The sequence below is a fragment of the Antechinus flavipes genome, chromosome 4, assembly GCF_016432865.1.
Source record: "Antechinus flavipes isolate AdamAnt ecotype Samford, QLD, Australia chromosome 4, AdamAnt_v2, whole genome shotgun sequence".
Lineage (NCBI taxonomy): Eukaryota > Metazoa > Chordata > Mammalia > Dasyuromorphia > Dasyuridae > Antechinus > Antechinus flavipes.
The window spans coordinates 7607770-7635651 of NC_067401.1; the positions used below are offsets into that span (position 1 = coordinate 7607770).

Consider the following 27882-nt stretch of genomic DNA (forward strand, 5'->3'; position numbering starts at 1 on the left):
GCCTGCACAAAGCGCACACGGAATAAGCCTCGAGACCTCAGGTTGGTTTTCCCCCCTCAGGTCATACGGTTAGAAGGGCAAGTGTCTCGCTACAAGTCAGCTGCTGAGAACGCAGAGCGAGTGGAGGATGAGCTGAAAGCGGAGAAACGCAAACTCCAGAGAGAGGTGAGAGCCTGGGGGGACCCTGAGCTTGGGGGGGCCCTGAGCTGGGGGGGGGGGCTGAGCTTCCTGTGGCCCTTCCAAGAGGTGGCTCCTCGTGGCACACGGTTATCACCACGTATTCCTTGTCATTCTGGACTTTACAAGGAGAGCCGAGCCCTCGGGCAGCCGGGGAGGGCTTACTGCTTGTTGACAGGAAGAGATCCAGGAGGTATCTCGTAGGTGACCCATGCGGATGGGAGAGAGGGGGCGCCAGGCTTGAGATTTCATGGGGTGGGGCCCCCCATGTGCCAGGGTAGCCATTGCGGTTCTGCAACGGCTCTTGGTTACCCGGGACACCACGTGGTCACCATGGGTCAGAAGCCAGACTTGAACCGGGCCTCCCTGTCCCACTGTAGGGAAATACTAAGTGACAAATGAAGGACAGCGGAGGTAAGTCCTGATTCTTGCTGGGAACGAGCTTGGAGGGCTTGCAAATACATGAGGGGAGGGCCACCTCGTGACCTCCAGGCCGAGTGAAAGGCTCTGTGCTCGGGATCAAAGCACCAGCAGGTAGTAAGCGCTGTTCTGGGCCAGGTTCTGGGGCTACAGAGACAATGGCCAACCTGGCCTTGCCTGCCCTCCAGCAGGGGACCGGCCGATTCGTGTTCGCAGCTGAGTTTGCTCCAAGGTCAGACTGGGGTTTGGAAGCGGCTTCCTGCAGGAGAAAATAGAGGGCGGATCTTGGAAGCTTGAGAGATTATGCAGAGTTTTACCTACCAGTGGAGGGTTTTATAGTCAAGCCTGGAGGTGATAGGGAGCCAAGGGAGTTTTATCTGGGGAGTATCCCAAGGTCAGATGTTCCCATCAGGAAAATCTCTTTAGAGGCTGAGAGGAGGATGGACTAGAGTGGGGAAGAGTCGTGAGGCAGGCCCCCTCCCCCCTGCAACTCTTGCATGAGGTGAGGAGGGTCCGAGTCACGTGGATGAAGAGTGCATGGAGCTGTCCTCTGGACACCTGGGAAAACCACCAACCAGGAGAAAATAGGGCTTCACTAGCACCGAAGGAGACACATCTCCCTCTGCAGCTGAGAACAGCATCCCTCTGAGTCATTAGGTGATAGGCAGAGTTCCAAAAAACAGATCTAAGCTGGGCAGCTCTTTGCTTTGAATGGTAAATGGACACACTCGGCTGCCTTTGTTCCTTATATCTGGGAATAAAAAAAGTCTGGTCGTCTGGGAAGAGATCAGTGTTGACTGCAGTGGTTCCCTGCGCCATAGGTGTCAGACTGAGAGGGGAACAGATGTAGAGGCGCGGGAAAAGAGGGAGGAAAAGAGGATGGATGGATAGATAAAGGATGGATGGATTAGAAGCTAGATTAAGTGCTTGTTCCGCGGTAGACACTGCCAATAACTGGGAATATTCGTAAGCAGTTCCCTGCCCTCGAGGAGTTTCCATTCTAATGGAGGATTGGAAGGGGGGGAGGGGGAGGAGGTGGTAGAGAATGGCCTGAGTGGAGACGCTGGAGATGAGGCGGCCACATGGTGAACCCAGAGTCGGCGTCAACAGCTGGAGGCACTTAGTGTCAGGGGGAATGTGGACGCCATTATGCCCCAGACGCATACCAGGGCCCAGAGGGCCGAGGAGATTCTTGCGGCCGTCCCCTAACCTCTCTGGACCTCCCACGAGGTCCCTTGGTTCCCCTTTGCGAAGGAGCCAGGGTTTGGCTGACTCCAGCTCCGCCCTCCCACCACCGCCTCCCCTGGACAGGATGTCTCGGCTCCTTCCCGGCTCTAGATCTGAGATTGCAGGGGCGCGAGAACGGCGAGCTTTGCCGCCGCCGCCCCCCCCCCCCCATCCCCAGGTGCGGGAGTCCTGCCGGGCCCTTCCCGTCCCAGCGTCCTGTGCTCTCTTTCAGCTTCGCTCGGCACTCGACAAAACCGAGGAGCTGGAGGTGAGCAACGGCCACTTAGTGAAGCGCCTGGAGAAGATGAAAGCCAATCGCAGCGCGCTCTTGTCCCAGCAGTGAGCCGGGCGGACCCGGCCCGCAGAGGTCCCTTCTCCGAGATGCTGCTTCCTCCCGGGCCTTCCAGAGGAGAAACCACCCCCTCCCGCACACGCACATGCGCACACGCACCCACAAACGCTCCTTTGTTCCGCGGGGCCAGATTCTGGTCTGCCGCCGCTGCTGCTCCCCCCTGCGGTTGCCCGGCCGCCCTCCGGCCCCGGGGGTTCTCATAAGCACATTTGGCGGGCTCTGGGGAAGCGCGGCAGCCCCTGGCCGCCATTTAAATGGCGTGGCAAGGGAAGATTAAGACTTGACTTCTTTTTATTGCATCTTGCTGAAAATTCGGGGGGAGGGAAGGAAGGACGATAATCTCCGAGGAGAGTGACTTGAGTAGTATTAGCCTAATTCTCCGCTTTTCATACACAAAGCACTGTGGAGCCATAAGCCATTACCGAGCAAAACTTCTTCATCACCGGAAACGAGAAGATGGTCATCGTCCAAGCAAAAGTGACCTTACGAGACTCTTCACAGACAACAAAGGAAGGCTTTCGAAAGGATTTTTTTTTTTTTGGCATCAGTTCAATCATAAGAATATTTTATTTCAGAGTAAATGGGCAATAGCTTCACTGAAGATGATAGCTTTTTATTTGTATTATTTAATCCTGATATTGGGAATTGAAGTTCACTTCTTTTAAAGGATGTAATGTTGCAAAAAAATTTACAAAAGGGAATTGCAATGTTAAAAAAATAAAACAATCCGGTATTTATATTATTTTCACTTTGTTCGCCAATTTTCAAGACTAAACACTGGATCGTTTGCTTAAATAGGAATCGACACCGATTTCTGAAACCATATTTGAAATAAACTGTTTCAAGTTCAAACAAAACCTCCCAGCACCAGGGGCTCTTGACAGTATTTAGTTCAATAAAACTGTCTAAACACCCTTCTCTTCCATTGCTTTAGAATGTTAAAGAGATGTCTGAATTTGAAAGCTGGTGATAAAAAAAAAAAATGATTAAAGGAGCAAAGCTGCTTGGTAACAGTTAGGGCCACCAGACTTGCAGTCAAGCAAAGCCAGTTCAGTTCCTACCTTCAGACATTCACAAGTCATAATTTGCTGGACTTGACTAAGTCACATGAGATCTCTCATTCTAAGATTATGTTCACTAAAATGGTCTTTCCCCACCCCACCCCCAATAACTGAACAGTTAAATTGTATTTTATCCATTTTTCATCAATATTTTTTTCCTTTTATCCTTCATAGAGGCAGCATGATGTGGGACCCGGGTCCCAACCCTATCTCTGAGATCCCCCTAGCTTTACGGCCTTTAGGAGTTCTGTGCTTTCAGCCATAAACTGTGCCATCAACTGGTCTCCTGGGACCGGCTTACCTACAAGTCAAAAGTGTCACCCTCTCCATCTGTGTTGGCCAAGGGAGTTCCTACATCGAGGGTTTTACTACTACTGAGGGTTTTACTACTACTCCTAAGATTGGAGGGTTTTAAATGTCTCTTCACAGCACTGCCAAAATATTGACTATTTCAAACTGTCAACAAACTCATAAGCCAATAGAAGCCAAAAAAAGACCTGATTCCCATAGCTCCTAACAAGGCACAACTGCTGGAATAAACAAGAATTAAATTCTGACATGTCAGGCTGGGAGAGACCTTAGAGACTGACTCCAAGTGCCTCGTTTTACTATAGAGGAAACTTCGGTCCTACAGTTATATGGGGCAGAGCAAGAATTCACACTCAGATTTTCATATCCTAAATGCCTCTAACAATATGATCCAGTTCAGTCCGACTGGCATAGGATTGGAGGGAGCTTTTTTCCTCAATAGCCCTGCCAATCTTGGACCAAGCCTTTTAAAAATACTTTTTGACAGTTTAGTGGATTGTAAAATAGTATCTTAAGATTATGTTTTTCTGATTATCTTCCAAAGTCTTTTTTAAAACAAAAATATTTAATGATCCAAAGAACATTTAAACAGGGAAGCGAATTAAGCACTTATGTGCCTAGTTAAGTGCACTAAGAGCCTTTTTACAAATATTCTCTCCTTTTATCCTCACAACCATCCTAAGAAGTGTAGGTGCTATAATTATCCCTATTTTATAGTGGAAGAAACTGAGGCTAGGGTCACACAGTAAGTGTTGGAGGATAGATTTGCACTTTACCCATCACCAGCTGCTTCAAGGATATTGAACTTGTTTCTTTAGTTGCAAATTTTCCATGTCTCAGCATTTGGGGAAAGGATAGCTTTGCCAAAGAGCAGTCTGGAAAAAGTCAGCAAAACCCCACCGTCCTTTAGGAAAACCCAGTCACTAATCCCATTGAGAAGAGAGGATTGTCTCCTTCAGACACCTTTAAACACTTACTGACCATGGATCATGGATCCAAGGACTGGGTTGGAAGGTGGGCACTACAACAAAAGAACCATTCCTGCCTGGGGAGCTTACGTGCTACAGGAAGGAAATCACAGCGAGTCGGACAATTCCATTTAAAAATATAGAAAACATGAAGCAAGTGGAGGAGGGGGGAATAGAATGCCGATAACCTGAGGGAGGGGAACGAAAAGGCCACAAGGCAGGCGTCACATGAGCTCAACACTGAAGGGAGCTACAGGGGAAGGAGGGAGAGAGATGGAATATTGTAAATGACAAAGACTCACAAATTTAGAGTTAGACGCGGCCCTGGTCGTCTATAGCCAACCCCCTTCATTTCACAGAGGAGGAGAGTCAGGCTAAACCAAGGTCATTGAGGCAGAAGAGCCAGGATTCAAAGGCAGCCCTCAGACCCTAGTCCCGGCACTCTCACAGGGTGGTCTTCTGCTTCTAGATGCCGAGTCTGATGCCTCTGCCCTGCCCAGGACGCTCACTCAGGGTCTCATAGCCACCAGGTGGTGAGTGTGAACCTGGCTGGAGAGACCTCCGCTCCATCCTCGGGGGCCTTCAGTCTCCTCCTCCTTACACTTGGTCCCACTGCTCTGTGCCAGTGCCTTGGTCAGACCCACAATTGGGAAATTTCTGTCATTTAACTCCTTGTAGAAAATGAAGGGAGAAGAGGCTAAGGGCAAGAAACCTAACTGAGACCACTGTACTAGCGGTGGTGAGTGGCCGGGAGGGCTGCCCCAGAGAAGGGGGCTTGGAAACGGGGAGAGGCAGAGACCCCCAACCTGGTCTGATGAATGACTGGATTGTGGTCTCACCCACAATCCTCCATCTTCTCCACAAGAAGAGGTGATATGAGAAGGGGCCATGACCTACTCTTCCCAACTGCCATTTCCTTCCCAGAAGCATCTGGGCTAGCGTTTTCCTAGCAATGGAAGCTCAGCCCGATGGCCTGTGGTTTGCAAACTGTCTCTTCCTTTTTCTCAAAATCAAGACATCTGTCCGCCAGTCTCCTGGTACTTTTCCCACAGGCCCCGGCCGTTCCTTACCCCCGACAATGATTAAGCCCTCTCAGCAGCCAGTTCTCACGGCTCAAGGATGGAGTTCTTCTGGACCCAGGGACCCTGTCATCAAGGGGAGCGAGATGTTCTCCTACTGCCTTCTCTACCTCCCCTCTGCTGCCCAGGATCGCTCCATCCACCTCCGCAAAGGTTCTTCTCTCATTCCTTCCCTCCCATTTTGGCTCAGAAACAAAAACTACCCTGGTTTTCCTTACCCCCCCCCCCCAGCTCCTTCTGAGCGTGAGCACTCCCAGCGTTACTTGCATGCCCTCCATCCCTCCCCTATACATCTTCGGGCGGGGCGGAGGCAAGGCGTCTGACAAGTCGGGTCCTCCTGACCGGGGGCGGGCGCTCCGTCCCCTGCGCCCCCTACCTGCCCCCGCGCAGCTTTATAAGGGCTCCCCGACGTCCTCCTCCCCCTCGTTCCCTTTTTGTCCAGATCGCCCTCGAGCGCCCCAGGAACTGAGGACACGGGACGTTTCTGCGGAGACCGGAAGGCGCGCCACAGGGGAGGGCCCTGGCAGCTGGGAGGCCCAGCCCGGTCTCCGGCACAAGGCCGGACTGCAGCTGAGACTCGCAAATCAATCTGGTTTCCACACAATCTCGGCAGCTCTGCTCCTCCACCACCGGCACGTGTCGTGCCCCCTGTAACAGAGCAGGGCCCCGCTACTTCTGCGCCTGCGCTCTCCCAGCGGGTTCCGGCTGGAGCCACGCTCCCTACGACTGCGCAGGCGCAGCCCGAACCGTTCACCGCCACTTGACGATTGGCGCTTACCTCAGCCAATCGTGGGGTCGCGACTCCCTCCTGGCTGCCAATGGAGGTTCACTCCAGGTCTAGGGGGCGTGGCCGACAGCCCACGCTTTCTAGCGGCCAAGAGCCGGGACGAAGGCGGCGGCGGGAAGTGGCGGCCGCGGCGGCGGCGGTCGCCGAGCAAGCTTCGCGGGCACGGGCGCCGGCGCCGGGTGAGTGCGCCGGGCGGTGAAGGAGCTGAGGCGGCAGAGGTGCCCCGCGAGCCACCCCACCGAGGCCCCTCCAGTGTATGGCACTCCGCTCCCTCTCTCCCAATATCCGACCCCCTCACCGCAGCCTCCACCCACTGAATGCCCCCAGTATTCGAAACCTCTTTAACCGATACTGCTACCGAGCCCCAGTCACCTCTCAGAAACGGGTACCCCAATACCCAGCATCCCCCAGGAACCACGCCCGTCCCTCTCCAACTGCTTCCCAGCAACCAGTGCCCCCAGAACCCCTCTGGTAATTGGCGGGCCCCCGCTCTACCCATAAGTGATGCCCCCAGCTTCTCTGTATCAGAAGAAAACCACTCCCAAGCTGCCCCCTTCAAAACCCCTCCAGGGTCCAGACTGCCCCAGTGGTGCCCCTCTAGAACCCTGCGGGGAGTCCCTGGAACCTCCAGTAACGGCTGCCCGCCCATCCCCCCAGCTCAACGGACATTGCCCCTCCCCCTCTTAGAAGGGTCCCGCCTCCCTCCTCATTGCCCCTCCCAGCCCGGGGTTAGGGCGCGGCCACTTCCGACCCCACCCCCTCTCCCGGTCAGGTGGGCCTGCTGTGGACGCTGGACCCGGTGTCCGGTTGTCCCGGGATCTCGGCCTTTTCCTTCTCTTCACCTTTCTGCTGCTTGGGATCCTCCAGATTTGGAGGCATGGAAATTAATAGAGGTAACCTTCTCTGGGCAGAGTCAGGATGGATCAACAGTGTTGGAGCTGCTTTTCTGCTTGGGTTGAGGGGGTCCAGGAATCAGGCTTTTGAGGAGTTCTTCACGTGGGTTTCCTGAGTGAGGGGAAATTGTCTTTATTTTCACTTTTATTCCCGCACTCCAGCCTCCTCCCTACTTGGGAATATATATGTGTTTGCAGAAACAAATTTCCACATTGACCACGTCCAGAAAATTTCTCACTTCTCTGAGCCCTTCATATTGTTTCCTTATGGCCAATACAGTGATCCCAGGTGCTCGTTCTTACACACTTCTTGTCCTGCAAGGTGTCTCTGAAGCCCCTCCATCATTCCTTACTCACAGAGTAGTATTCCATCACATTATATCCTTCATGCATTCAATCATTAAAGTTCATGAAAAACCTACTATGTGCCAGGCACTGTAAAAAGCACTGGGAATGCAAAAAGAGGCCCAAAGACTGTGCCTTACCTCAAGAAACTCACAATCTCACATGGGAGACAACATGCAAACAAACAACGCAAGTTTCTAGGAAATGATAAATGAATAAATAGGAAATAATCTACAGAGGGAAGGCACTGGAATTAAAAGGAGATGAGGTGGAATTTTAATTATGACATAAAGGAAGCCAGGGAGGTCTGTAGTTGGAACAGAAGAGGGAGGGCGTAGGAAGCAGGGAAAACAGGTGGACAGTCTTGGTTGTGGACCAGCCAGGAGGGAGGAAGAGGACATGTCTGGGAGTAAGATGTAAGAAGACTGGAGAGGTGGGAGGGGTGTGTTAGGAAATGGTTGGAATACCAAAGCACTTTGTCTTTGCTCCTGGGGGCAATTGAGTAGGGGTCAGTCCTGGACGACAGGGAGTGGGGAAGAGACTGAGGGCCAGCAGACCCATCCCCAGGATATTGCAGTAATCAAGGTATGAGGTGAGCAAGGGCGATAGTAGGGTAGGGGCAGTGTCAAGAGGAGGGAAAGGCCTTAGAGGAGAGAGAGAAATAAAGAGGTAAAATCCGCTAGAGATGTGGCAAAGGTAAAATCCACTGGAGATGTGGCAGAGGTGAAATCCACTGGAGATGTGGCAGAGGTGAAACCCACCGGAGATAAAACAGGTAAAATCCACTTGAAATGTAGCAGAGGTGAAATCCACTGGAGATGTGGCAAAGTTTTACAGACTTTGGCAACAACTTGGACAAGGGTTAGAGAGAGTAGGGAAGTCCAAAATAACTTCTAGATTGGGAGTGTGAGGGCCTGATAGAAAGGTGTTTCTCTCCACAATAATAGGAAAGGGAATGGGGGTGACAGAAGAAAATGAGTTCTGCTTTAGACATGTTGAGTTTAAGACTTCAGCTGCATATCCAGTTTGAGATGTCTGAAAGAATGTAGGAGAAGGGAGATCTGAGGTCAGCAGAAAGATTGGGGCAGAAAAGATAGATTTGAGAATCCTCAGCACAAAGATGGTAATCAAATCCAGGGCGACCAAAGGGATCACTCAATCAAGTAGTGAGAGGGAGAGAAGAGGGCCCAGGCCACTGTTCTGGGGAACACCTACACCTACCATTAGAGTTGTGATCTGGAGGGGGATCCAACTGGGAAGAGAACCCAGGAGAAAGGTGTGAGAGAAGAAAGTATATCAGCAGGAGGAAGTGATCAGCCCTGTTGCTAGATCTATAAAATGGTGGTGAAAAGGCTTGAAGAAGACCCCAGGGAAGGATGGCAGCTTTTGAAAGGGGAGTGTCCTGGCTCCAAGCCCAGTGCTGGTCGGCCCCCAACAGTGTCGAACAAGGGCCTCCTCCTACAGCAGTAAGGTCCCCCAAGCTTTGCTCCATGCTTTGGAGCAATTTAGAGTTAAGTTTGGCATGTGACTGGAAGCTTGAGTTCTTGAAAAAGAAAGAATTTCTCATTTTAGTTTAGACCTTGTTGACTTGCCAAGGCCAGGAGTGGTCTGGAGCAGAAGAATTCTGATGGGCTTTTTATTTTATTTTATTTTATTTAATAATAACTTTTTATTGACAGAACCCATGTCAGGGTAATTTTTTACAACATTATCCCTTGCACTCGCTTCTGTTTTGATTTTTCCCCTCCCTCCCTCTACCCCCTCCCCTAGATGGCAAGCAGTCCTATATATGTTAGATATGTTGCAGTATATCCTAGATACAATATATGTTTGCAGAACCGAACAGTTCTCTTGTTGCACAGGGAGAATTGGATTCAGAAGGTAAAAATAACCCGGGAAGAAAAACAAAAATGCAGATAGTTCACATTCGTTTCCCAGTGTTCTTTTTTGGGTGTAGCTGCTTCTATCCATCATTTATCCATTGAAACTCAGTTAGGTCTCTGTCAAAGAAATCCACTTCCATCTGATGGACTTTTATGAGGGGATGGGGCTACTCTGTTTCTGTGATTGTGTCTCAAGGCTCAAAGGGAGCTGAGCTAGGTTTCCAAGCCAGACCCTCCTGCCCAAACCATGGCCAAAGATATAGATGTGAGATTGGTTTGTGTATCCAGGGCAGTCAGACTCTGTGTCGCCTCTTCCTAGCCAAAGACTGCCACTACAGAATATTAATCATATTTATTTCTGCAATTATTGATACTTCTGCTCCTTTCTGGGCATTACCTATTACTATTCACTTATTTTTATATATAGATACAGATATATGTATAGATACATAGATATACACATCTTAAAAACATTTTTCCTGAGTTCCATTTTCCCAGTTGTTTCTTTTGATGGCCTTTTATATCTAGTTTCATTTGATGCTAATTATGATATATGTAAGAAGTATGGTCCCACCATACAGGGACATAGGGAGTCCCTGTTATCAAATACTGGACTCCCTGGGTCACTGGAGCCTGAGTCTTCCTTGTCTAAGCATTTCTTAAGTAATGCTCCTCCAGGCCAAGCACTGTACTGGATGTGGCAGATACTAAGACAAAAATAAAACTACTCCCAGCCCCAAGAAAGGGGAGGCAACCTGTCCATACAGAAGGATAGACAGAATAAATGCAAGGTCATGCCATGCAGCTGGGGGAGTAGGGAAGGAACATGTGCCCAAAATATCAGAATTGAGGAAAATGAGGGATTCTCAGAATTGGATTTGAGGAGGAAGGAGTTCTGGCCTTGGGGACGCCTGTGCTGAGGTGTAGAAATGGACCATCCTGTGAGGAGCAGCAGAAAAGCCCAGAGCATGTGAAGGATTGTCAGGATTGATCTGCTTGAAAAGTTGGCAGGAGCCAGTGGGTAAAGACCTGAAATGCAAATCAGTTTTCCTGTTGTTTATACTGTACTGGATATTCTGGGAGATTGTGGCTTCATAAAACAGGCTGAGGGTTCTGGTAACATGATGGCTTTCCTCCTCCCCCATTCCTGCTTTTTTAAAGATTTGAGTTGGGGAAGGTCTAGTCATTAGTAATTAGTAAAAGATCTAGTCTGGGCATTGAAAAATAACCCTTCCACCACCAAGAGTGTTCAGAAGTAGGGTGGGTCTCTTTGAAGGCCAGCGTGGACCCCAAAACCTGCTTACCTGTTGACAGAGACTTTTGTCTAAAGGCACATTTTTACGCTGCACTAATTTTGCTTTCAGATGAGCCATCAAGTCCCAAGAGAAAACATTTCTTCTTGGCCTCTCGTTATTATGATGAAAATGTCACTGGTGAAAGTCTGTTGACTATTTCTCGTGATCACTGCAATTTCCTAGTCTTGGAGCACCTGGACAAAGACAACATGAGCCTCTTGGACAAAGGAGAGATGTCAGAGCTGTCCTTCTCAGGGAGCCCCCCAGCCTCTCTTGACAGAGCTCCCTATCAGCTGAGTGAGCTCTCGAGCATAGCCGATTACGCTCTCTTGAATGATACCTATTCCATCCATATCTCAGACTCAGATTCTAAACTGAAAGAACATTTGTCATATCTAAGTTCAGAGGCAGATCTCGAAATGCAAAAAGAAGAGCAATTTTTTGATATGTTGAAAGATGAAAGCAAGAATACTAATGTTTTGGATGATATCTGCAGAAATCTAGATGGTGATTGTAAGGACATTATTAGTAGCGATATTGAAAAGTGTGATCTAGATGAAGATTCCCAGCAGGAATATCACAGTGCCGAAGAGCAAGATTACTCAGGTTACCATTTAGATTTTGACGAAATAAAGACACTGTGTACTCCCAATTCAGAAGTCATAGCGTTGGCAAATTCTGATTATGAAATTAATGCTAACGGTCTGGGACAGAATCATGTGAAGAAATTGGAAGGTAGCACCTTTTTCTCCTATGAAACAACTCACATCCATACCCAAGAAGATGTGGCCGAGGCGCCCAAGCTTCATGATTACCTGTCTCTGACCGAGTATCACGGCCAGAAGTACTGGAGGTGCCAAGAGCAAGAGGCGAATTTCACCAACCAGAGCTTGTTGGACGGCGTCGCTCGCTTGAGCGACACTGAGGACGGGCAGGACGCGGCCCTCGGGCACACGCCACCCTCGGGAAGCGGTCTGGAGAAGGCGCCGAAGACCCTGAAAGCTGGCATTTCCTCCGACAGGAGGAGGTCTCCGCAGACCGAAAAGAAGGATGTCTGTGGGGAAGTGGGCGAGAACAGCCTTCTGAAGGGCATGGAAAAGCCCGCTTTGTTCCTGGAAAGAGCGTCAGCGGCATCCCGGCAGCCCGGCAAGTGTTTTCAGAGTTCTGCAGCTTGTGTCTTTGATGAATCGGACGTTTCCGCCTATGACCAGTCGTGCTATAAATTCATCCAGAGCACCGCCAAGCCGGACTTAGATTTCCCCATGACTCTGCCGAAGGTTCCAGCCAAAGAGAGCCATTCGGCGGAAGGAGACGGCCCGCCGGAAGCGGCCCGCGCGGGCGTCCTGAACAAAACGCACTTTATCAGCGTGGAGTCGAAGCATCCTCAGCACTCGGGGGCTGCAAACTATGACTGCCTCGTGACCGTGAACCAGACGATCGACGCCAGCTCGGATTTCAGGGCCTGCTTCACGACGAGCCGGGCCACGAGCGCCAGGTCCTCGGTGGCCTCCAGGTCGAGCAATACGGAGATAACCATGATGAATAAGATGCGGCCCAGCGAGTGGGCACCCGAGAAGCAAAAGAGCATCGCCTGCAACACGGACTGGTCCTCTCTGCAGGACTGGGCGGGGGAGGAGGGCCGCCTGCCGGGGCCTGCGCCCAGAGGCCTAGACAAAGCCCTTCCGACTGAGAATTCAAAAGCTAATGATGATTTGTTTATTAAGGTAACTACCAGCTTTTCTGTTGTTTCTACCTCCCATGACACCTCCCTGGTTTCCTCCACTAAAATTATGGCGGGTAGGATTGATCGGAAAAGTATGTAAGAGACTACATTTGGTATACCAATGGGGGATCCCTGGTAGTGGCTTGTGGGGTGGCTTGATTTCCATTGCTGAAAGTTTCTAATTGTCAAAATCTTTTCAGGATTACCTGGAACTGAAAAATAAATATGATATCAAAGACTTAAAGAAAAACCCTGAGAGGTATGTCATATAGTTCACATAATGTTTTTATAATCAGTTATGAGTGACAAGCTCCCTCCCCTGTCTTCTCCAGTGCCAGCAGGTAAATGAGAAATCCTTACTGTAATAATATCTTAGCTTAGAAAAAAGTGTGAATGATTAATGTCTTTTTTTAAAATAACACATTTATCTTTAATTCCCCAATTCTTTTCTAATAAAGGTTACTGCGCAATTCTTCATCACTTGTAGATATTCATTTAAGATAAAAATCTCAAAAACAAATAACTTGCTCTTAATGTTAAGTAGACGTCTTTTGAGTTTTAACCTAATCCTGCTCTTTGTTTTAAAGTCAGTTTCAACCTAAAGAAGTGGAGAAGAATTTTTCACCCAAATGTTGTCAGAAAACATTGCAGAGAGCTATAAAAGCAGAGTTGCAGCTTTTAAGAGCCCATTATCAGATGTGTCATCAACATTGTTGGAAAATTTACAGACTTATAATGGAAGAAAAGGAAAGCTTTACTAGGCATGTATTGATTGCTTTTAAAATAATATCTGCCAAATCACATCAGAAAGAAATCATCTTAGCATGTTACAGAATTAATATTCATGAATTTGATGTCTAACACTGTTTTGTTAAGCTTAGAAGGGTGGAGTATTATGACTGGTGCTAGTCTGGGCAAGATCGTTAGCCCCAGAGCAAAGGTACTTTTAAATGCCTCCTCCTCTGGGATAGTGGGAATGAGTCAGTGCCAGCCCCTCTGAAGGTTCCTGCCCAGAGTGGGCTGCCACGGCCATGAACATGTCAAGCTTCCCTAGTGTTTGCCTTAGAAAGACAATCCTACTAGTTATTTCATTATTCTTTTGAAAACTTCTTTTGATTCTGGTAGAAATCGGCCTCTGTCCGTTTTGTACAATGTGACGTATGAAAAGTTTGAGAGACATAGTTTCTGGATAATAAATCATTTCATTAATTATGCTATCACATAGGTCAGGGGTACTCTCCAATGCCAAAGAACTCTCATGGAACCCATTCAGAACTTATGTGTCCTTGGAAGAGGGTAGAAATAAACTGATTGCTTAACAAAAGGGAATGGTTAACAAATAGAGAATAATTAAAGGCTGGCTTAATCTGAGTTGAGGCTGGGGGAGGAGGGATCTGATCACCCATTCTTGGATACTTCTCTCTTATCCAGACTACCCGCCAAGGGCAGTCTAGTCCTGCTTCTTAAACGGTGACCCCATATGGGATCTCGTAACTGAATGTGGAGGAGTCACAACATTTTTTTATTTTATAATTTTATCATCTTATTTTTTACTTTATTAGTAGCAAATGTATATTTTATATACCTGGGATTCCATAAAAATTTCTTGGGTGAAAAGAGATTGTAAGAACCCCTGATCTAAACAAAAGGGATCCACCTCTACTGACCCCTGACTAAGCAGAATCCAGTGGACAGGATTTCATGAGATTCAAATCTCTATCTACATTTTCCCAATGGGATCCATCTGCCCAAGATTTCAGCATCATCTCAGCCCTACTGACTTCAAAGGCTGACCAAACAGCCTACAGAAAATAAGGAAATGGAAGGGAGAAAACCTTAGTCCTAATTCAATAATTGATTGTTAATATAAGAAACCATTTTTCTCAGTGATAGTAATAAGTTTGTGTGTATAAAAGCCCAGGCTACAAGGGGTATGTACTCATCTATTCTTTATGGTTTAACAGGAATGTTGCAAGTGATTTTGCTAAAACAGAATTAGAATCTACATTACTGTCCCTTTTTGGAGATCTGAAATTTAAATATTTGAGTATGAGAGAAAAAATAATAAAAGGAATACCGTTGGATGAATTGCCTCCCCTGTCTGTAGAGTCCAAATTATCGTCTTTCTTTTCCACTTTTAATCCTTCCAAGGTAGGTGATTCAGTAAAGTGGGGGGTTTGTTTGTTTGTTTTTTAATATATATTTTTTCTGCAGAAAAGAGTCATGTTCTAATGGACTTATTCTTCCCTGTCTGTTCCTCCCTCTCCAGATAATAAAGGAAGACTCTCATATGTAAGTTATGTTTTTTCCTAATTCAGATAAGCATCAGCAAGCTCTGACAATAAACATTCTGTTTTTCCCTTTCTGTGTTCTACATTTGGTTCTTACTCAGAAATGTGATCTTTTCTCTGACATGTCCTGTTTGGACATGAGAGTAATCGGCGTTTCTCTCATTCTAGCCTTTCAGCACCAAACTCGTCCCCTGGTGTTCCTGCTGCACACAGTGCTGACCTTGGTGCCGCCCACTTGAAAGGGACCCTCTCTCAAGTGAGTTTTGGGCCCCTTCCCAGTGGGGACGCCCCCTAGTGGGGACAGTGCTGGTACCCCTCCTGGCTCGGCCGTGGGGACCCAGGGATGCTCCAGCCTGGTCCCTCTTGCCTCCAGGTCTCAGTTTCCTCTGGTTAAAGTGAGAGAGATGTCCTAGTCATTCCCTTTTCCCACACACATTATATACTCCCCCCCAGGCTGGAGGTGAGAATCACTCATTATAATCATGGCTCTTTTGTGGGATGCTTTACACCGTTCCCCACCCCGACAGCCCCTTGAGGTGGGCAGTATGGGTTCTAGATGGAGAGAACCTCACCCTTCCCCAGGCCTCCAGCCCCGCCTTTGGGTCCTTGCCTTTTAATCTCATGTGGAAGGTATCTCAGCTCAGGTATTAGATAAGCACCCAGTCTAGGCCTTCGGGTGCCAGACCCCTGGAAGAGCCAGGGAAGGCTTCCCCAGGGCTTGGGGATGTCTGCCTAGAGTATGGCAGGGGGCCTGCGAAGGAAGCATGGCCGCTGTAAGGAGACATGGGAGACCACCAAGGCTCTGGAGCAGGACAGCGGGAGCCTCTGGAAGCTTGTTCTGATCTCAGTCTCCAGACCAGAGAACCTTGTCAGAGGGACCACTCACTGAGGAGTGGGAGGTGGTGAGGGCTAGTGGCGGACACAGAGAGGAGACCCTGGCTGGCTAGGGGGCAGGGCAAGGATGCCCCCAAAGGGTCTGAGGGATCCATGGGAGGACTTCCATGTCGTTCTTGAAGGTCTCTTGGGACCAGGATGTCAGGGGCCTAACAAGGGACTCTTTAGACAGCTAGTGCAGGACCAGCGGCGGGGCCAGTCTTGTGCTTCTCCCCACTCCTGCCTCAGCTCTCTCTGCTAAGGCACAGAATTGAAAAACCTTCGCACAAAAAAAACATTTGGTGCCGTTTGTGACCAGGAGCACATGTCACCTATTGCTCGTGCAGACATTTTGGAATGGGGTGAGGCAGGGGACAAGATGTAACTCGTGTGTTTTCTTCTGATTTCTCCTCAGAACCTTCACGTGTCCGAGAATGGTCATCCCAAACAAGAAGCAGCCTCCAAGAATGACAGCAGGAAGACCCGGGATCTGAATGTTGGCTTCCGAAATCTGAAACTGGATGATGAAAGTCAGTGCCCCACGTGACCTGGGTGATGGGGGGAGGAGGGGAGTGTTCACCCCCCCATCTAAAGCAGCATCCGGGGGGCACAGGGTCATAGAGTCTCAGGCCAGGTTAGGATGGGCCTGAGACCTTACCCAGTTCTGTGACTGGACCCATCCCCACCTTAGAGTTTCCTCAGCTGTCAAATAATAATAGCCGCTCACACCCTCCACTTCCATAGAAATGTTGTGAGCAGCAGCTGGCCCCCAGTAGGTGCATAATAAATACTTGGGGCCCTCCCTTGCCAGTCTGCCCATTATTCTGTGACTTTTAGTTGCAAATTGAGAAGCCTGACCTTCTGACATGTTTTGGACCCAGAGAGCATAGAAAGGCTTTGTCCAGGCGGCCCTATTCAGAGGGCCCAGCCCTTGGAGTCCTGGCGCCGAAGGCCCTTGGCTCTTGGGCTCCGAGAAGGGCCAGGCTCCCCCGCGCTGCCCATCCCGGAGAATGGCTATAAGTCACTGCGACTGAGGCTCCCAGGGCTTCGGTTTTCCAGATTACCCAAAACGTCAGGAAAAAAGCAATGCCTGGTTTGAAGCCAAAGAAAACCTGATGGGCACCGAGTGCTTGGAAATATCGAACCCTCAGACGGAGCCAGAGCAGAGGAGCTCCGAGGTCACAGCAGGTGTGTTCTCCTCGGCTCGGGGAGAGGGGCTCAAGGAGGAGCACTCCCTTGGCTCCGGCCCTGGCCTCCCCGCACCTTATCCTGGACACCCGCTCCCCTTTCCCACCTCCCGCCCCTTAAGTCTGCTGGCTGCCTGGCCTGGTGAGAAAAGCGGCTCCTCCTTGCAGGAGGCCCCATTGAAGCCTCCTCGTCCCCGACACCCCTGGCTTGTGGAGCAGCTGCAGCTTTGTGTCCCTTGGAGTTGGTGGCTTCTGTGCTACAGAGCCTGTAGAGGGTCTAAGGAGTGTTCATGCTAATGGATCCAGCCAGTGGGCTGCCCCTCCCCTTCTCCATGCGTTAGCCATCTCTCAAGGACTTAGGGGATGATTTTCCTGGGTCCTGAGCTTTCTTGGATGGTCCTGAGCCATGTGCCGGGGCTCCAGGTTCCTCCTGGTCCAGAATAGGACCTTCCCTTGTGTAGACAACATTCTCCCTAATACAGGTCAGCTGTTTGGACCATCCTGGGGTTCCCAGCATTGATGACTGCAAAGTGCCTTGGTTACCCCTGTTACCCTGCAAAGGCCTCTGTGAGCAACCTGCAGGGTCTTTACCTGAAAAGGGGGCCTGATAGCAAGGCTGAGGTTTACTCTGTTGCTTTGCTTACATGAGTTTTTAAAATTATTTATTTCTTTTTCCCATTTCTTGTTATTTTTAACTTTTTTTTTTTTTTTAAATCATTTTGAGTTCCAAATTCTACCTCCTTCCCTGAGACGGTAAGCAAGCAGCTAGGGGTTATACACATGCAACCGTGGGAAACGTTTCCACATTAGTCATTTTGGACAGGACAACGAATACAAGAAAGAGAGAGGGAGTGTGAGCGTGCTTTCGTCTGTACTCAAGAGTGTCAGTTCTTTCTCCAGAGATGGATCCCGGGCGTCCTTGTGAGTCCTTTGAGATTGCAGGCTGTATGTGCAGCGAGCGTCTCCCAAGCTCCAAGCGCAGCCAGAACCAGCTGAAAACGGTGCACAAAATCAGGCAGAAAGCCGGACCGCGGAGTCTGTGGCCACAGGCGGCCTCCGTGGCTGCTGACCTCGGGTGCTCTGGCCACTGCCTCCGGCGCCTTGCAGACAATGGCCTGTTGTGGTCACTGGGGCCTGGAACTTGTGGAGATAACCCATTTAGACTTAAGCCAAAGTGGACGTTCCTTTCCTTTGGAAAGCACATCAGACTTAAATAATTGTCATGTTCTTTCCTCACACAGAGAAGAAGATTTCCGAACCTTCCCGTAGGGAGCCGAACAAAAGCTATCTCATTCACGTCGGCAGCTTGGGCCCTTCAGTGTCTGAGGTACAGGGGCCCCGGGCTGCCTCTTGAGACGGTTGTTGCAAGTCTTTTTAGACTGGCTCCGCTTGGATTTGTCACATGGGAGCTGGGGGGCTTTTAAGAAGTGGTCATGTGTCTTTTTCTTTCTAGACTGACCTAATGTCTCATTTCCAGAAGTATCAAGTTTCTGAAGTTTCCATTTGCACTTCTTCTCATAACTACAGGTAAATTGCATATACAGGGTAAAAAGTCTCTCATTGACCCAGAATCGGGTTTTTGGGTAACATTGAAATCAGTTGAGTTAGTCCTGTGTCCGTAGTCCAGCCTTGCAGCCCTGACCCCGCTTTAAGTCGGGTAGGTGACCTCGGGCTGAGGAACTGTGTGCCCACAGGGGCGTCATTAGAGCATCTCAGGAAGCTCTTGATGGTATGATGGACTTGGATGCTTCGTGTGCCCTCAGGATTGAAAGGGACATTGGGAGAGATGAGCCCCTTTGGTAGATCTGAGCTGGGGGACCTCCCTCAGCGGGCAGAGCTTTGTGGCAGAGGGGAGCGGCCAGTGCCTCCCAGGTCCAGGGACAGTCAGAGATGGCGCTGAAGGGGCAGAACTATGTGGGAGGGATGAGAGGCAATGGAGCCCAGGCGCAGGAGGCGTTTGTGGAGTGTGCCATTTGTGGCCCAAGCGGTTCAAAATCCTTGGATCACAAGCACTGAATTAAGACCATAGACTGAGAGCTACAAGGCCTGTTAGAGATGATCTCATCTACCTCTTCCGAGGGTCATTTGGGGCAGGGGCTTCCCCAAGGTCGCCCTAGAAGCTCCAAACAGCCTGGACCAAGCCCCTTCAGGCCAAGTGCCTGAAAATCAGGCAGAAAGTCAGAGCTGCCACGCAGGCCGGCCGGGGCCGTGTTCGCCGTCTCAGGCCAGGTTTGTCTGCACACTGAATGTGAAATGCCCAGCAGTGCAGTAAATCTCCTTTTACAGCGGCGACATTGGGGCTTTGAGGCAGAGCCATCTCCCTTTTTTGTCCTGGCCCTCTGAGGCAGACACCTGAGGAGAAGCATAAAACGCCAAGAAAATGATCCTTTTCCTTCTATTTGTCCTGTTGTTGTGATTTTCTGAGTTACCTTTTGTATTTTTTTCCATTTGGTTTATTCTACTGTTTAAGGAGTTGTTTTGTTTGTTTGTTTTCCAGACAGTTTTTCCCTTCCTTTTCCAAGCTGTCGACTCTCTCATGCGTACCGCTCATTTCTTTTCTCATTTTTTCTTCTCCCTCCCTCGTTTGCCTTTTGGAGTCTTCTATGAGCATTTCCCAGAAGCCTCTTTGGGCCTGAGCCCAATTTATTTCACTCTGAGATTTCCTCTGTGGACATTCTGTCCTCGTCCAAGTTTGTGTATTGGTCTGCCCTGTCACCATAGTAGCTTTCTTCATTCAAGGTTCTTTTTTTGGTTTTTGCTTATTTTCTTAACTTTTCTTCTGGTATTTCCTCTTTTTTACTTTTAAGGTGGATCTCTGCTCCTGGGCTAAAGTGGGGGGGGGCGCCTCCCAAGCTTCCTGGGCAGCTCTGAAACTTGGCTTTGAGCACGGAGCTCCTTGGGTTCGGAAACCCAGGAAACATCCTGGCTTCCCAGAGTTGGCTTCCTGAGCTGGGACTGGGAGCTGCCCCCCTGCTGTGCTCCTCTGCTGAGCCAGGACCGAGGGTACCTCAGCTGCTGATCTGCTGTGATCACCACTTTCACCTGCTTTCCCAGAGTCTGTCTGAACTGGGCCAAAACCCCTTTTCATCCCAGTGAAACGGACCTTTCTTGGAGTTTTTTTAGTCTCTCTTGAGCTGGAAAACGGTTTCATTCCATCAGACTCTGTTCAGAGGCTCGGTCTCATGTGGTTTTTGAGGGAAACTGGGAGCGCTCAAGCAACCTCCTGACTACTCCGCCATCTTGGTTCCACCCCCGGAACTCCTCAGCAGAAGGGGAAAGTTCTATCTGCTGAGTCTTCCTGGCTGGGTAGTGGGAGCACCCTCCAGGGCCCAGCCATGATCAGGGTGAGGTCACCCCCAGACTGTGGGCGGGCTTTGCCATCCCCTGGAAGGCTGTCTCAATTTTGACGTCTAGGAAAGAGTCGTGTTGGGGTTTTGTTTGGAGGAATCCAGTGCTTTTTCACACTCAGCTAACGGGAACGACAGAGTCCCCTGTTCTCTCCTTGCGCCCTGGCAGGGAAGGCACCTTTGGCTGGCAGAGCTGTCTCGATTCAGCTTTCATCTTGAGCTCTCATCCTGGTGTCTGTTCCCTATCCTTCCTGGCTTTTTGTTGGTTTAAGTAGCCCAAGACCTTTGTTTTGGGTGTGCCCCGTGTCATTTTTTAATTGTTCTTTTTTACTTATTAGATTTGTACCCTTGCAAAGACAGTGGTCTGACTGTACAAGCAGCTGACTCAGGGATAATTCCCCTATCCAGAATGAGTCTTTTCCTACCTTATCAAAAGGCCGCCTCTCATTTTTTGTCACATTATTAGCCATTTCCCATCCATTTCTTGAAGAATGTGCTGATGTTATAAAGGGGTCAAGGGGTGAGGGCCGGGGAGGGCGTCGTGCCTTCCTCTCTTGTTTCTTGAATGAATGAGCTCTAAGAGAACAAGACAGAGCCTGAGACAGTTGTATGATCTTGGACAGGTGTCCTGCCCTCCTAGAGAGCCTCAGTTTCCTTCTCTGTGAAATGAGTCTGCCTGACTCGATGGCCTCTGAGGTTCCCTTCAGCTCTGAATCGAGATCCTGTGATTCTGTGTGAAAGGCCATTTTCTCTTTTTTGGCCAGTGAGAACAGGATGCCGCTTTTGGATTTCCCCGGACACGGTGGGATGGGGGAAGAGCACTTGCTTGAGAATCAAGACACGGCCACTCAGGGCTCCTCCATCTTGTCCGCACTTAATCCCTTGACTCTGTAGAGCCTTAATTGCCACCTCTTTTAAAAGTCACTGGGTGCGCTCACGTGGTCTCGAACGCCTCTGTATGCTCTCAATCTGATGGATTTGTGGCCAGAGCAACAGCCTCCTAAGTAGAAAGTGCATGGAAATATAATTTTCATTTTTAGCAATTCTTAGTCGATGCACAGATGTTTAAAAAATTGTTAGTTTTTAACAAGCATTTGTAATTTAGTTAGCTGACAAGTTGATTTATGTTTAAAATGAAATATAATTCATCCATCACACACACCCCCTCTTACAGTCGGTCTTTAAGACGTCTTGTCCCCTTGTGTTTCAGGTATGCATCTCTTGTTTTTAAAAAAGCTAACAAGGCAAAAATGGCTGTGGAAGAAATGAATGGGAAAGAAATCAATGGGAAGTCAGTCAATGTTCGTCTGGTCAAAACCCCCATAGAAAACGTCCCACCCCTGTCCTTCAGGAACGAAAGCAGGCTTGCTCTCGGTGGTTCGGAGAAGATGCTGGACAGCAAAGGCTCCGGCTCGGCCCCTTCGCCTTCTAAGATACCGGCTCACGTGCTGAGGCCTCCGGCACCCGAGCAAGAAAGTGTTTCCCTTTCAGCTGACCAGAAGGTGAGGATTTGGGGGCGGCTTTTCTCTGGGCCGGGGCAGAGGCTGAGAAGCAACAGGGTCCTCCCCGAGCTTTTGTGCTCGCCAGAAGCGGCTCCTCCACCCTCGGGCTGAAAGCCTCACTCCAGGGGAGCAGGACGCTTGCGGCCCCTCTCCCCTGGGTCCCGACAGCTCACCAGACATCGTGTCCGTCACATCCGGGCTCCTCTGGGATCTTTGTCACCGAAGCCCTGCTGCTGGTCCTGCCCCTAGCACTGACTGCAATTGCCCCATCCGTCTTTTGGGGCTTCCTGGAATCATCTCCTGTCCCTCATTAAGGTGCTCTCCTGCCCCCTTACACTTGTGTGCCATGAGTCGCCCCCTTGACAAAAGGAGACTGTGGTTTGGACCCCTGTTTGTGGAAGGGCTTGGCCCTCATGGGCTCTGTGTGTGCACAGACCCCTTCCCAGAAGGGCTGGAGCCAGAAGTCTGCCGGGCTTTGGCCTTCCAGCCTCTCTGGCACGATGGCGGTGGCCATTTTTGTCCTCTTCCCCAGGTCTGCTGGAGCAGTCTTCATTGGCTTTCCACTTGTGCCTTAGTGACTTGGAGCATCTTTTCACACAATCATGGGCAGCTTGGGCTCTTGTCTATTGAGCAGAGCCTTGTTCTTGTCCACTGGGGGCCATTAGTTCAGACAGCTCAATAATCAGGCTTCTGTCCGAGAAGCTCGCTCCCCCGGCCGTGTGTCCGCTCAGAGCTCATCGTGGTGGGAGGTGGGAGAGGTGGGTCGAACTAGTGTCTGCCCGACTCCTTTCCAGTTTTGGACGCGGTTTTTGTCGAACAGGAAGTCACAGGCCAATTGACCAAGCAGCCACTGTTGGCTGACGCCTGGACCTCATCTTGCTTCTCTTAACCGAGTGCTTAGGATCTGGAATGGCCCACTGGGCCTCATCCTGCCCGTTGGGCCCCATCCTGCCTGTGCTGCCGCTTCATTCCCCTTAAGGTTTTCAACCTTTAGTTCCTCCCCATGACCATCTCCCTGCTTCCTCTGTAAGGAAACCTTTGAAGTTGGGGCAGTTCTAAACTTGGGTGTTGTGGGGGGAAGGGTGGGAGGACCGCCATTTTTATTCTCTTAGCGCCTCCCCTGTGGGACGTTGATGTCCACTCATCTCGATCTCTCTCGAGTTCCGTCAGTCGTGGTCTAGAGCTCTATTTCCAGAGCTCCTTCGTGGGTCCGGAAATTAGCTCTCAAATGTTTTTGACTTATTCTGGAGCGAATTTAAATATTTTTCTTTACCATTTGTTTTGGAATTTGTTGATAGGTTTAGACAAGCGAGTGATTTGTGTGACTTTGTTTTATATCCTGCTACTTTCCTGAAATTATTATTTCATTTAGTCGTTAAGTCTCTGAGGTTCTCTGAAGCAGCATCGTGGCATCTGGAAAGATTCATGCTTGCGTTTTCCTAGCTTCTGTCCTCCTTCCTTCCCTCTTTGTCTTACCTAATCGCTGCAGCTAGCGTGTGCCTGCTACAATATGAAATAATACTGGCCATCTTGGACCTCCTAGTTTTGGACCCAGATCTTCCTGGAAAAGCTTCTGCTTTGTCTCCATTCCATTTAGTATTAACTCTTGGTTATGGATGAGGCAACGTTTGGCATTGGGACAAAAAGGCCCACGACTCCTGCGCCTTTTGGGGTTTTTAATAGAAGTGGGTATTGCATTAAGTTAAAAGCTCTTTTTACATTTATTAATAGAATCACATAGAGTCAGCTCGATGGTGCAGCCAATAGGGCCCTAGATCCAGAGTCAGCAAATCCAGCTTCAGACACAGTTATGCGCCAGAACAACCCCCATACCTGAAATGATTCTAGAAAGAAGCATGGGAAGTCATTTGGGAGAGAGCGAGCTGGGCTGAAGCAGGGCCGGGAAGGGGGGGGCCTCTTCTCCCAGGATTTTGTGAGGCTTCATTCTGTAGAGTTCAGACACAGAGCTATGAGTGTCCACCGGACTCCCTGGGCAGCTCGGAGGACAGCTTGGCTTCCACAGTAAGTCCCTGGGTTCAGTCCAGCTTTAGGAAACTAGATTCCGACAATATCAGCAAATGATCAGTAATAATGAGCTACACTTTGTAGCTGTGTGATCATGATCAGGTCATTTGACCTCTCTGCCTCAGTTTCCTCATCTACAAACTGGGGATAATAATTACCTCTCAGGGTCATGGTGAGGGTCAAATGAGGCCATATTTCTAAAGAGCTTTGTAGACCTTAAAACATGGAGCAGTTATTATGCGATTTTCAATTTTTCATTAACATCATTTTAGACTTATTTCAAAATTAGTTTTTTCTTTGCATCCCATAATTTTTCTTTACAAAAATGTCCTTCTTTCTCTCCAAACATTCCCTCTAGAGTGGCAAAAAAGGTTTAAAACAGAATAAACCCGTGAAGTTGTTGTCTGAAACGCCTCTTCCCTACATCCCTCCAAATATCTTGAACCTGGGGAGCTTCACCAAACTTCTGAGGAAGCTTGAAGCTCTGCACCCCGATGTCAGCAGGTAACCCGAGCTCCCTTCCCTAGGTCGGGGATCGGAAGGCGGGGAAGTCGAAGGACCGGCCTGTTGGGGCCGTCTCCATTTTGTTTCTCCTTGTCCCCGTCCAGAGACACCATCATCGATGCTCTCCAAGAGGTGAGGACCAATAACAAGGGTTTTCTGAGCGGCCTCTCCCTGACCACCATCGTCGAGATGACGACCTCCGTCCTGAGAAACTCGGCCTTCAAGAAGGAGGAGAAGAAGTATCGAGAGGTGAGCGGCTCGGTGCCTCGGCCCCGAAGGTGCTGCGGCCGGGGAGGTGACGGCCACGATGGCAGGGGCCAGGGGGAGCTTCATGGGAAAAGCGGGGACCTGGCGCTTAGAAGCTGGTCCAACAGGCCTGTGAAACATGCTCTGAATCTGTATTAATCAGAGAAATGCAAATGGAAGCACTGCCCGGGTTCCACCTCCTCTCTCTCCGAATGGCCAGTCTGACAAAAACGGAAAATGCTCGGTGTGCAGAGGGTGTGGGGAAACTGGGCCAGAAACACCTCATTGGTGGAGTTGTGAAGCGATCTGGCCATTCTAGAGAGCAATGGAGCCGTGCCCGAAGGGCTGCCGAACGGGGCAGTGTCCCCACTGGTCTGGATCCCAAAGAGATAAAAAGAAAAAAAGGGAAAAAGGTTTAGAGCCACTCTTTGTGTGGCAGAGGAGTGGAAAGCCAGGCTGCCCCATCAGTTGGGGAATGGCTGAACAAGCTGCGCTGCCCAATTGGGATAGAACCGCGTCGTGCTCTGAGAAATGACGAGAATCACACAAATGGACGCAAAGCGGAGTGAGTCGGGCCAGGAAGGCGCCGTTGGCCGGGGAGTGAGAAAGCCTTAGCCCCTCTCAGCTGTGCAGCCATGGCAGAGGGAAGACCCCGTCCACCCCCAGAGAGAATCCAATAGAGGGAGGGCAAGTGCAGATGGAAACAGATCCCCCCCCCTTTTTTTTTAACATGGCTAATAACAGAAACGTTTCCTTCTCAGTGACTGAGGGACAGGGGAGAGGAGAGACAACTCAGAACTCAGAACAAAGAAATAAGGATTAAGTTTTTGTTGGTTTTAATCATTAAAGGCCTTTTTTTTTTTTTTTTTTTTAAGGGAACTGGCCCCACAGTCTTGTTTTAGAGATGAGAAAACTGAGGGCCTGAAAAGGGAAGGGATTTGTTCAGTCTCATGGCACTAATTGCCCGGAAGTCAAGTCCTTCACATGTGTGTCTTGTATGAGATTCTTACTTTTTTAAATTAGTTGATAACAAGGTTTATTGCAAGGGTCAATGTTGAAAAATTATCCAGGCGTATGCTTTGAAAAATAAAACATTTTAATAAAATAAGTTGATAAAATGCTTTTTTGTGTTCCAAGGAAATATTCAAAGTTGGAATTCATTAGACTTCTCTGTTTCTGCACATGAGGTGAGCTGTCTCAGCGGGATGTCTGATAACCTGTGCAAAGTAAGTTTTGGAGACTTCTGGGAAAACGGCAGAGAAACCACAGGCTAGCCTAGCCCCTTCTCCCACTCAGCCTGAGACAAAGGGACAGAGGGAAGCAGATGGAGAGACCGAGATGAGAGCAGCCAGTGCTGCCCGAAGGGCCCCTTGGCTGGTGGAGGTGCCCGGGCAGGGCGGCCCACGCGGAAGTGCGGCAGGCGCCGTGCCCTCGGGGGGTATCCGGGAAGGCCCGAGTCGGCTGTTCCCTTCTACATCTTTGTCAAGGCCCCCTTGTTAGAGGCAGCCTGAGGGCACCCGGACCACTGCTGGTTGTCCAATTAGGGAAGTGAAGTCCCTGCACCCTTCTCTCTGGGCATGTTCCCCTCAGGGAGTCCAGATGCAGCCTTAGGAACTCAAATCATTTGGAGGTGACACAAAGCTGGGGAACCCTGTGTCACAGAGTCAGTTTTTGACTGTGAAGGGATCAAGCATTTATAGAGCACCTAGTGTGCGCTATACATCACTGTACAAATAATAGCTCATGGCATCCTCACAACTCCGTGAGGAAGGTGCTTTGTTGATCCCCATTTTACAGGTGAGGAAACTGAGGCAGGCAGGTCCATAGCCAGTCAGTATCTGAAATATTTGGATTTGACAGTCAAATGGGCAAGTGTAGTGGTTTGTGGTCTGGGGGTCTGAGTGACCCATAAGCTCAGTGGGGAAGGGGAGCCAGGAGCTTGGTTCTTAGGTGGTCACGGGGTTGAAGCCAGCATCTCATGGCTGGGGGGGCAGGGGGGGGGTGCTCTTGGTGCGGGGTGACTGACCTTCACTCTGGTTCATTGGCTGAGGGCCCCGGCTCGGGCAGAAGTAGCTGCATCACACGGGGCCTTTCAGTTGGCACCCAGGCTAGCCCAGTGACCAGATTCATAGCCCAGGGAATGAGCCAGCCTTGAGGGCTGCCAAGAGTGACATCCCAGTTGTTAAATGTGGACCCCCACCCCATCCCAGATGTTGGGTGTGGCCCCCATCCCAGATGTTGGATGGGATCCCCTGCCTCATCCTAGATGTTAAACATGGACCCTCTGTCCCATCCCAGCTGTTGGGTGGGACCCCCATCCCAGACGTTTCCCCTGAGGGCCCTTTCCCCTTCTCCAGACCAAGTAGCTCCTGGGCCAGACCCGGGCACGGGAATCGTTACTTCTGACTTGTTCTCTCCCTTCTTGTTCCTCAGACCCCCCAGCCCTTTATCGCAGCCTCTTCTCCCAGGACCATTCTCGTAAGAAAGTTGAAGATAATTATGAAAGCCCATGCGAGAGATGGGGCTGCCGGAGACCGGCCCAGAGCCGCCAGCGAGTGCTCTGCTGCCTTCCTGTCCAGCTGGACTAGGAGCGGATGCTCACTTTGCGCCTGGCGCGATCCCAGCCAGAGAGCGCCTTCTTTAAAGCCCCGAGCCTTCCGGGGCTGCCGGGGCTCGAGGAGGCTGGTTCCAGCGACGGGGCGGCCAGTGTAGACACAGGTTGTCCCGGCATGTTTGCAGTCCCGGGGGCTCGAGGTGTGTTTGGGGGTTGGTTTGGTTGCTTTGGGTTTTTAGGCACGCTGCTGGGGCTCTGGGGCACTGTTGAAAAGTCACCAAAGAGCGTTGCATTTAGTTTTCAGGTATCATTTGCTACATTAAAAGTAGACCTTGGTCATTTGTGTTTGGCGTGTCGTGGGTCACTTCTGAGGACTCTGTTGTCTCTTAGCCTTTGAGGGAACGTCTGAACCTCCTCCTGCCTGCCGGGGTAGAGATGGGCCGCTCCAGCCAGTCAGTGACCCCTGCCACCCCCTGGGAATTTCCGGGCAGGCCAGTCTGACCCCTCCACCACGGCCGTGGCCCCATGAGCAACGGTGAGGAGGAGGTCGGGGCTGTGGCTCTGAGAATGGCTGCTCTTGCCCAGGCAGACCCGGAGCGCCGTTTTCTCTCAGACCCAGAGCAGCCGGTTTGATCTTGGTGTGACTGATGAGAAGGAATCTTCAGCCTCACTGGCGGCGGCAGGAAGGCGCGCTGACGCACTTCCTCCTGGGGGGTTTGTTACTGTTCAGGCCCAACGAGGCCGAATGCTGTGTCCGATGGAGGTGGGGATAGCGAGAGCTCAGCAGTGGGAGAAAAGCCGGCTTCCTGGGACCAGGAGAGCACGAGAGGTTCT

The 27882-nt window shown here is 50.1% G+C and overlaps 2 protein-coding genes across 8 annotated transcripts in view; both read left to right on the forward strand.

Moving 5' to 3' along the window:
* Window positions 1–2918, forward strand: part of LRRFIP1 (LRR binding FLII interacting protein 1) — a 180441-nt gene extending 177523 nt beyond the window's left edge. For all 4 annotated transcript variants that reach the window (XM_051999238.1, XM_051999235.1, XM_051999236.1 and 1 more), the window contains 2 exons: window positions 61–165; window positions 2057–2918. In XM_051999238.1, the coding sequence (XP_051855198.1) occupies window positions 61–165; window positions 2057–2167 (216 nt within the window). In that variant the 3' untranslated portion in view covers window positions 2168–2918. The remainder of the gene's footprint in view (window positions 1–60; window positions 166–2056) is intronic.
* A 3300-nt stretch (window positions 2919–6218) lies between these two features.
* Window positions 6219–27389, forward strand: RBM44 (RNA binding motif protein 44). 4 transcript variants are annotated; one of them, XM_051999244.1, is made up of 16 exons: window positions 6219–6559; window positions 10866–12520; window positions 12720–12778; window positions 13107–13280; window positions 14484–14670; window positions 14789–14811; window positions 14979–15066; window positions 16099–16213; window positions 16743–16871; window positions 18112–18197; window positions 18324–18397; window positions 21428–21719; window positions 24103–24248; window positions 24353–24497; window positions 25632–25681; window positions 26928–27389. In XM_051999244.1, the coding sequence occupies exons 1-15, from the start codon at window positions 6412–6414 to the stop codon at window positions 25656–25658; spliced, it is 3348 nt and encodes a 1115-aa protein (XP_051855204.1). In that variant the 5' UTR covers window positions 6219–6411; the 3' UTR covers window positions 25659–25681; window positions 26928–27389. The 4 variants fall into 4 exon arrangements, with proteins under 4 accessions (XP_051855204.1, XP_051855202.1, XP_051855201.1 ...); XM_051999242.1 differs by lacking the exon at window positions 6219–6559 and having other exon boundaries at window positions 10914–12520; window positions 21569–21719; XM_051999241.1 differs by lacking the exon at window positions 6219–6559 and having other exon boundaries at window positions 10914–12520; window positions 18348–18397.
* Window positions 27390–27882: the final 493 nt, after the last annotated feature.

Bases quoted from the DNA above. Each gene is read 5' to 3' on its own strand.
- RBM44 (XM_051999244.1), top strand. From the start codon at position 6,412: ATGGAGGTTCACTCCAGGTCTAGGGGGCGTGGCCGACAGCCCACGCTT. The intron at 12,779-13,106 runs GTATGTCATATA...TTTGTTTTAAAG, and splicing joins TTAAAGAAAAACCCTGAGAG to TCAGTTTCAACCTAAAGAAG. The intron at 18,398-21,427 runs GTAAATTGCATA...CTTGTGTTTCAG, and splicing joins ACTTCTTCTCATAACTACAG to GTATGCATCTCTTGTTTTTA.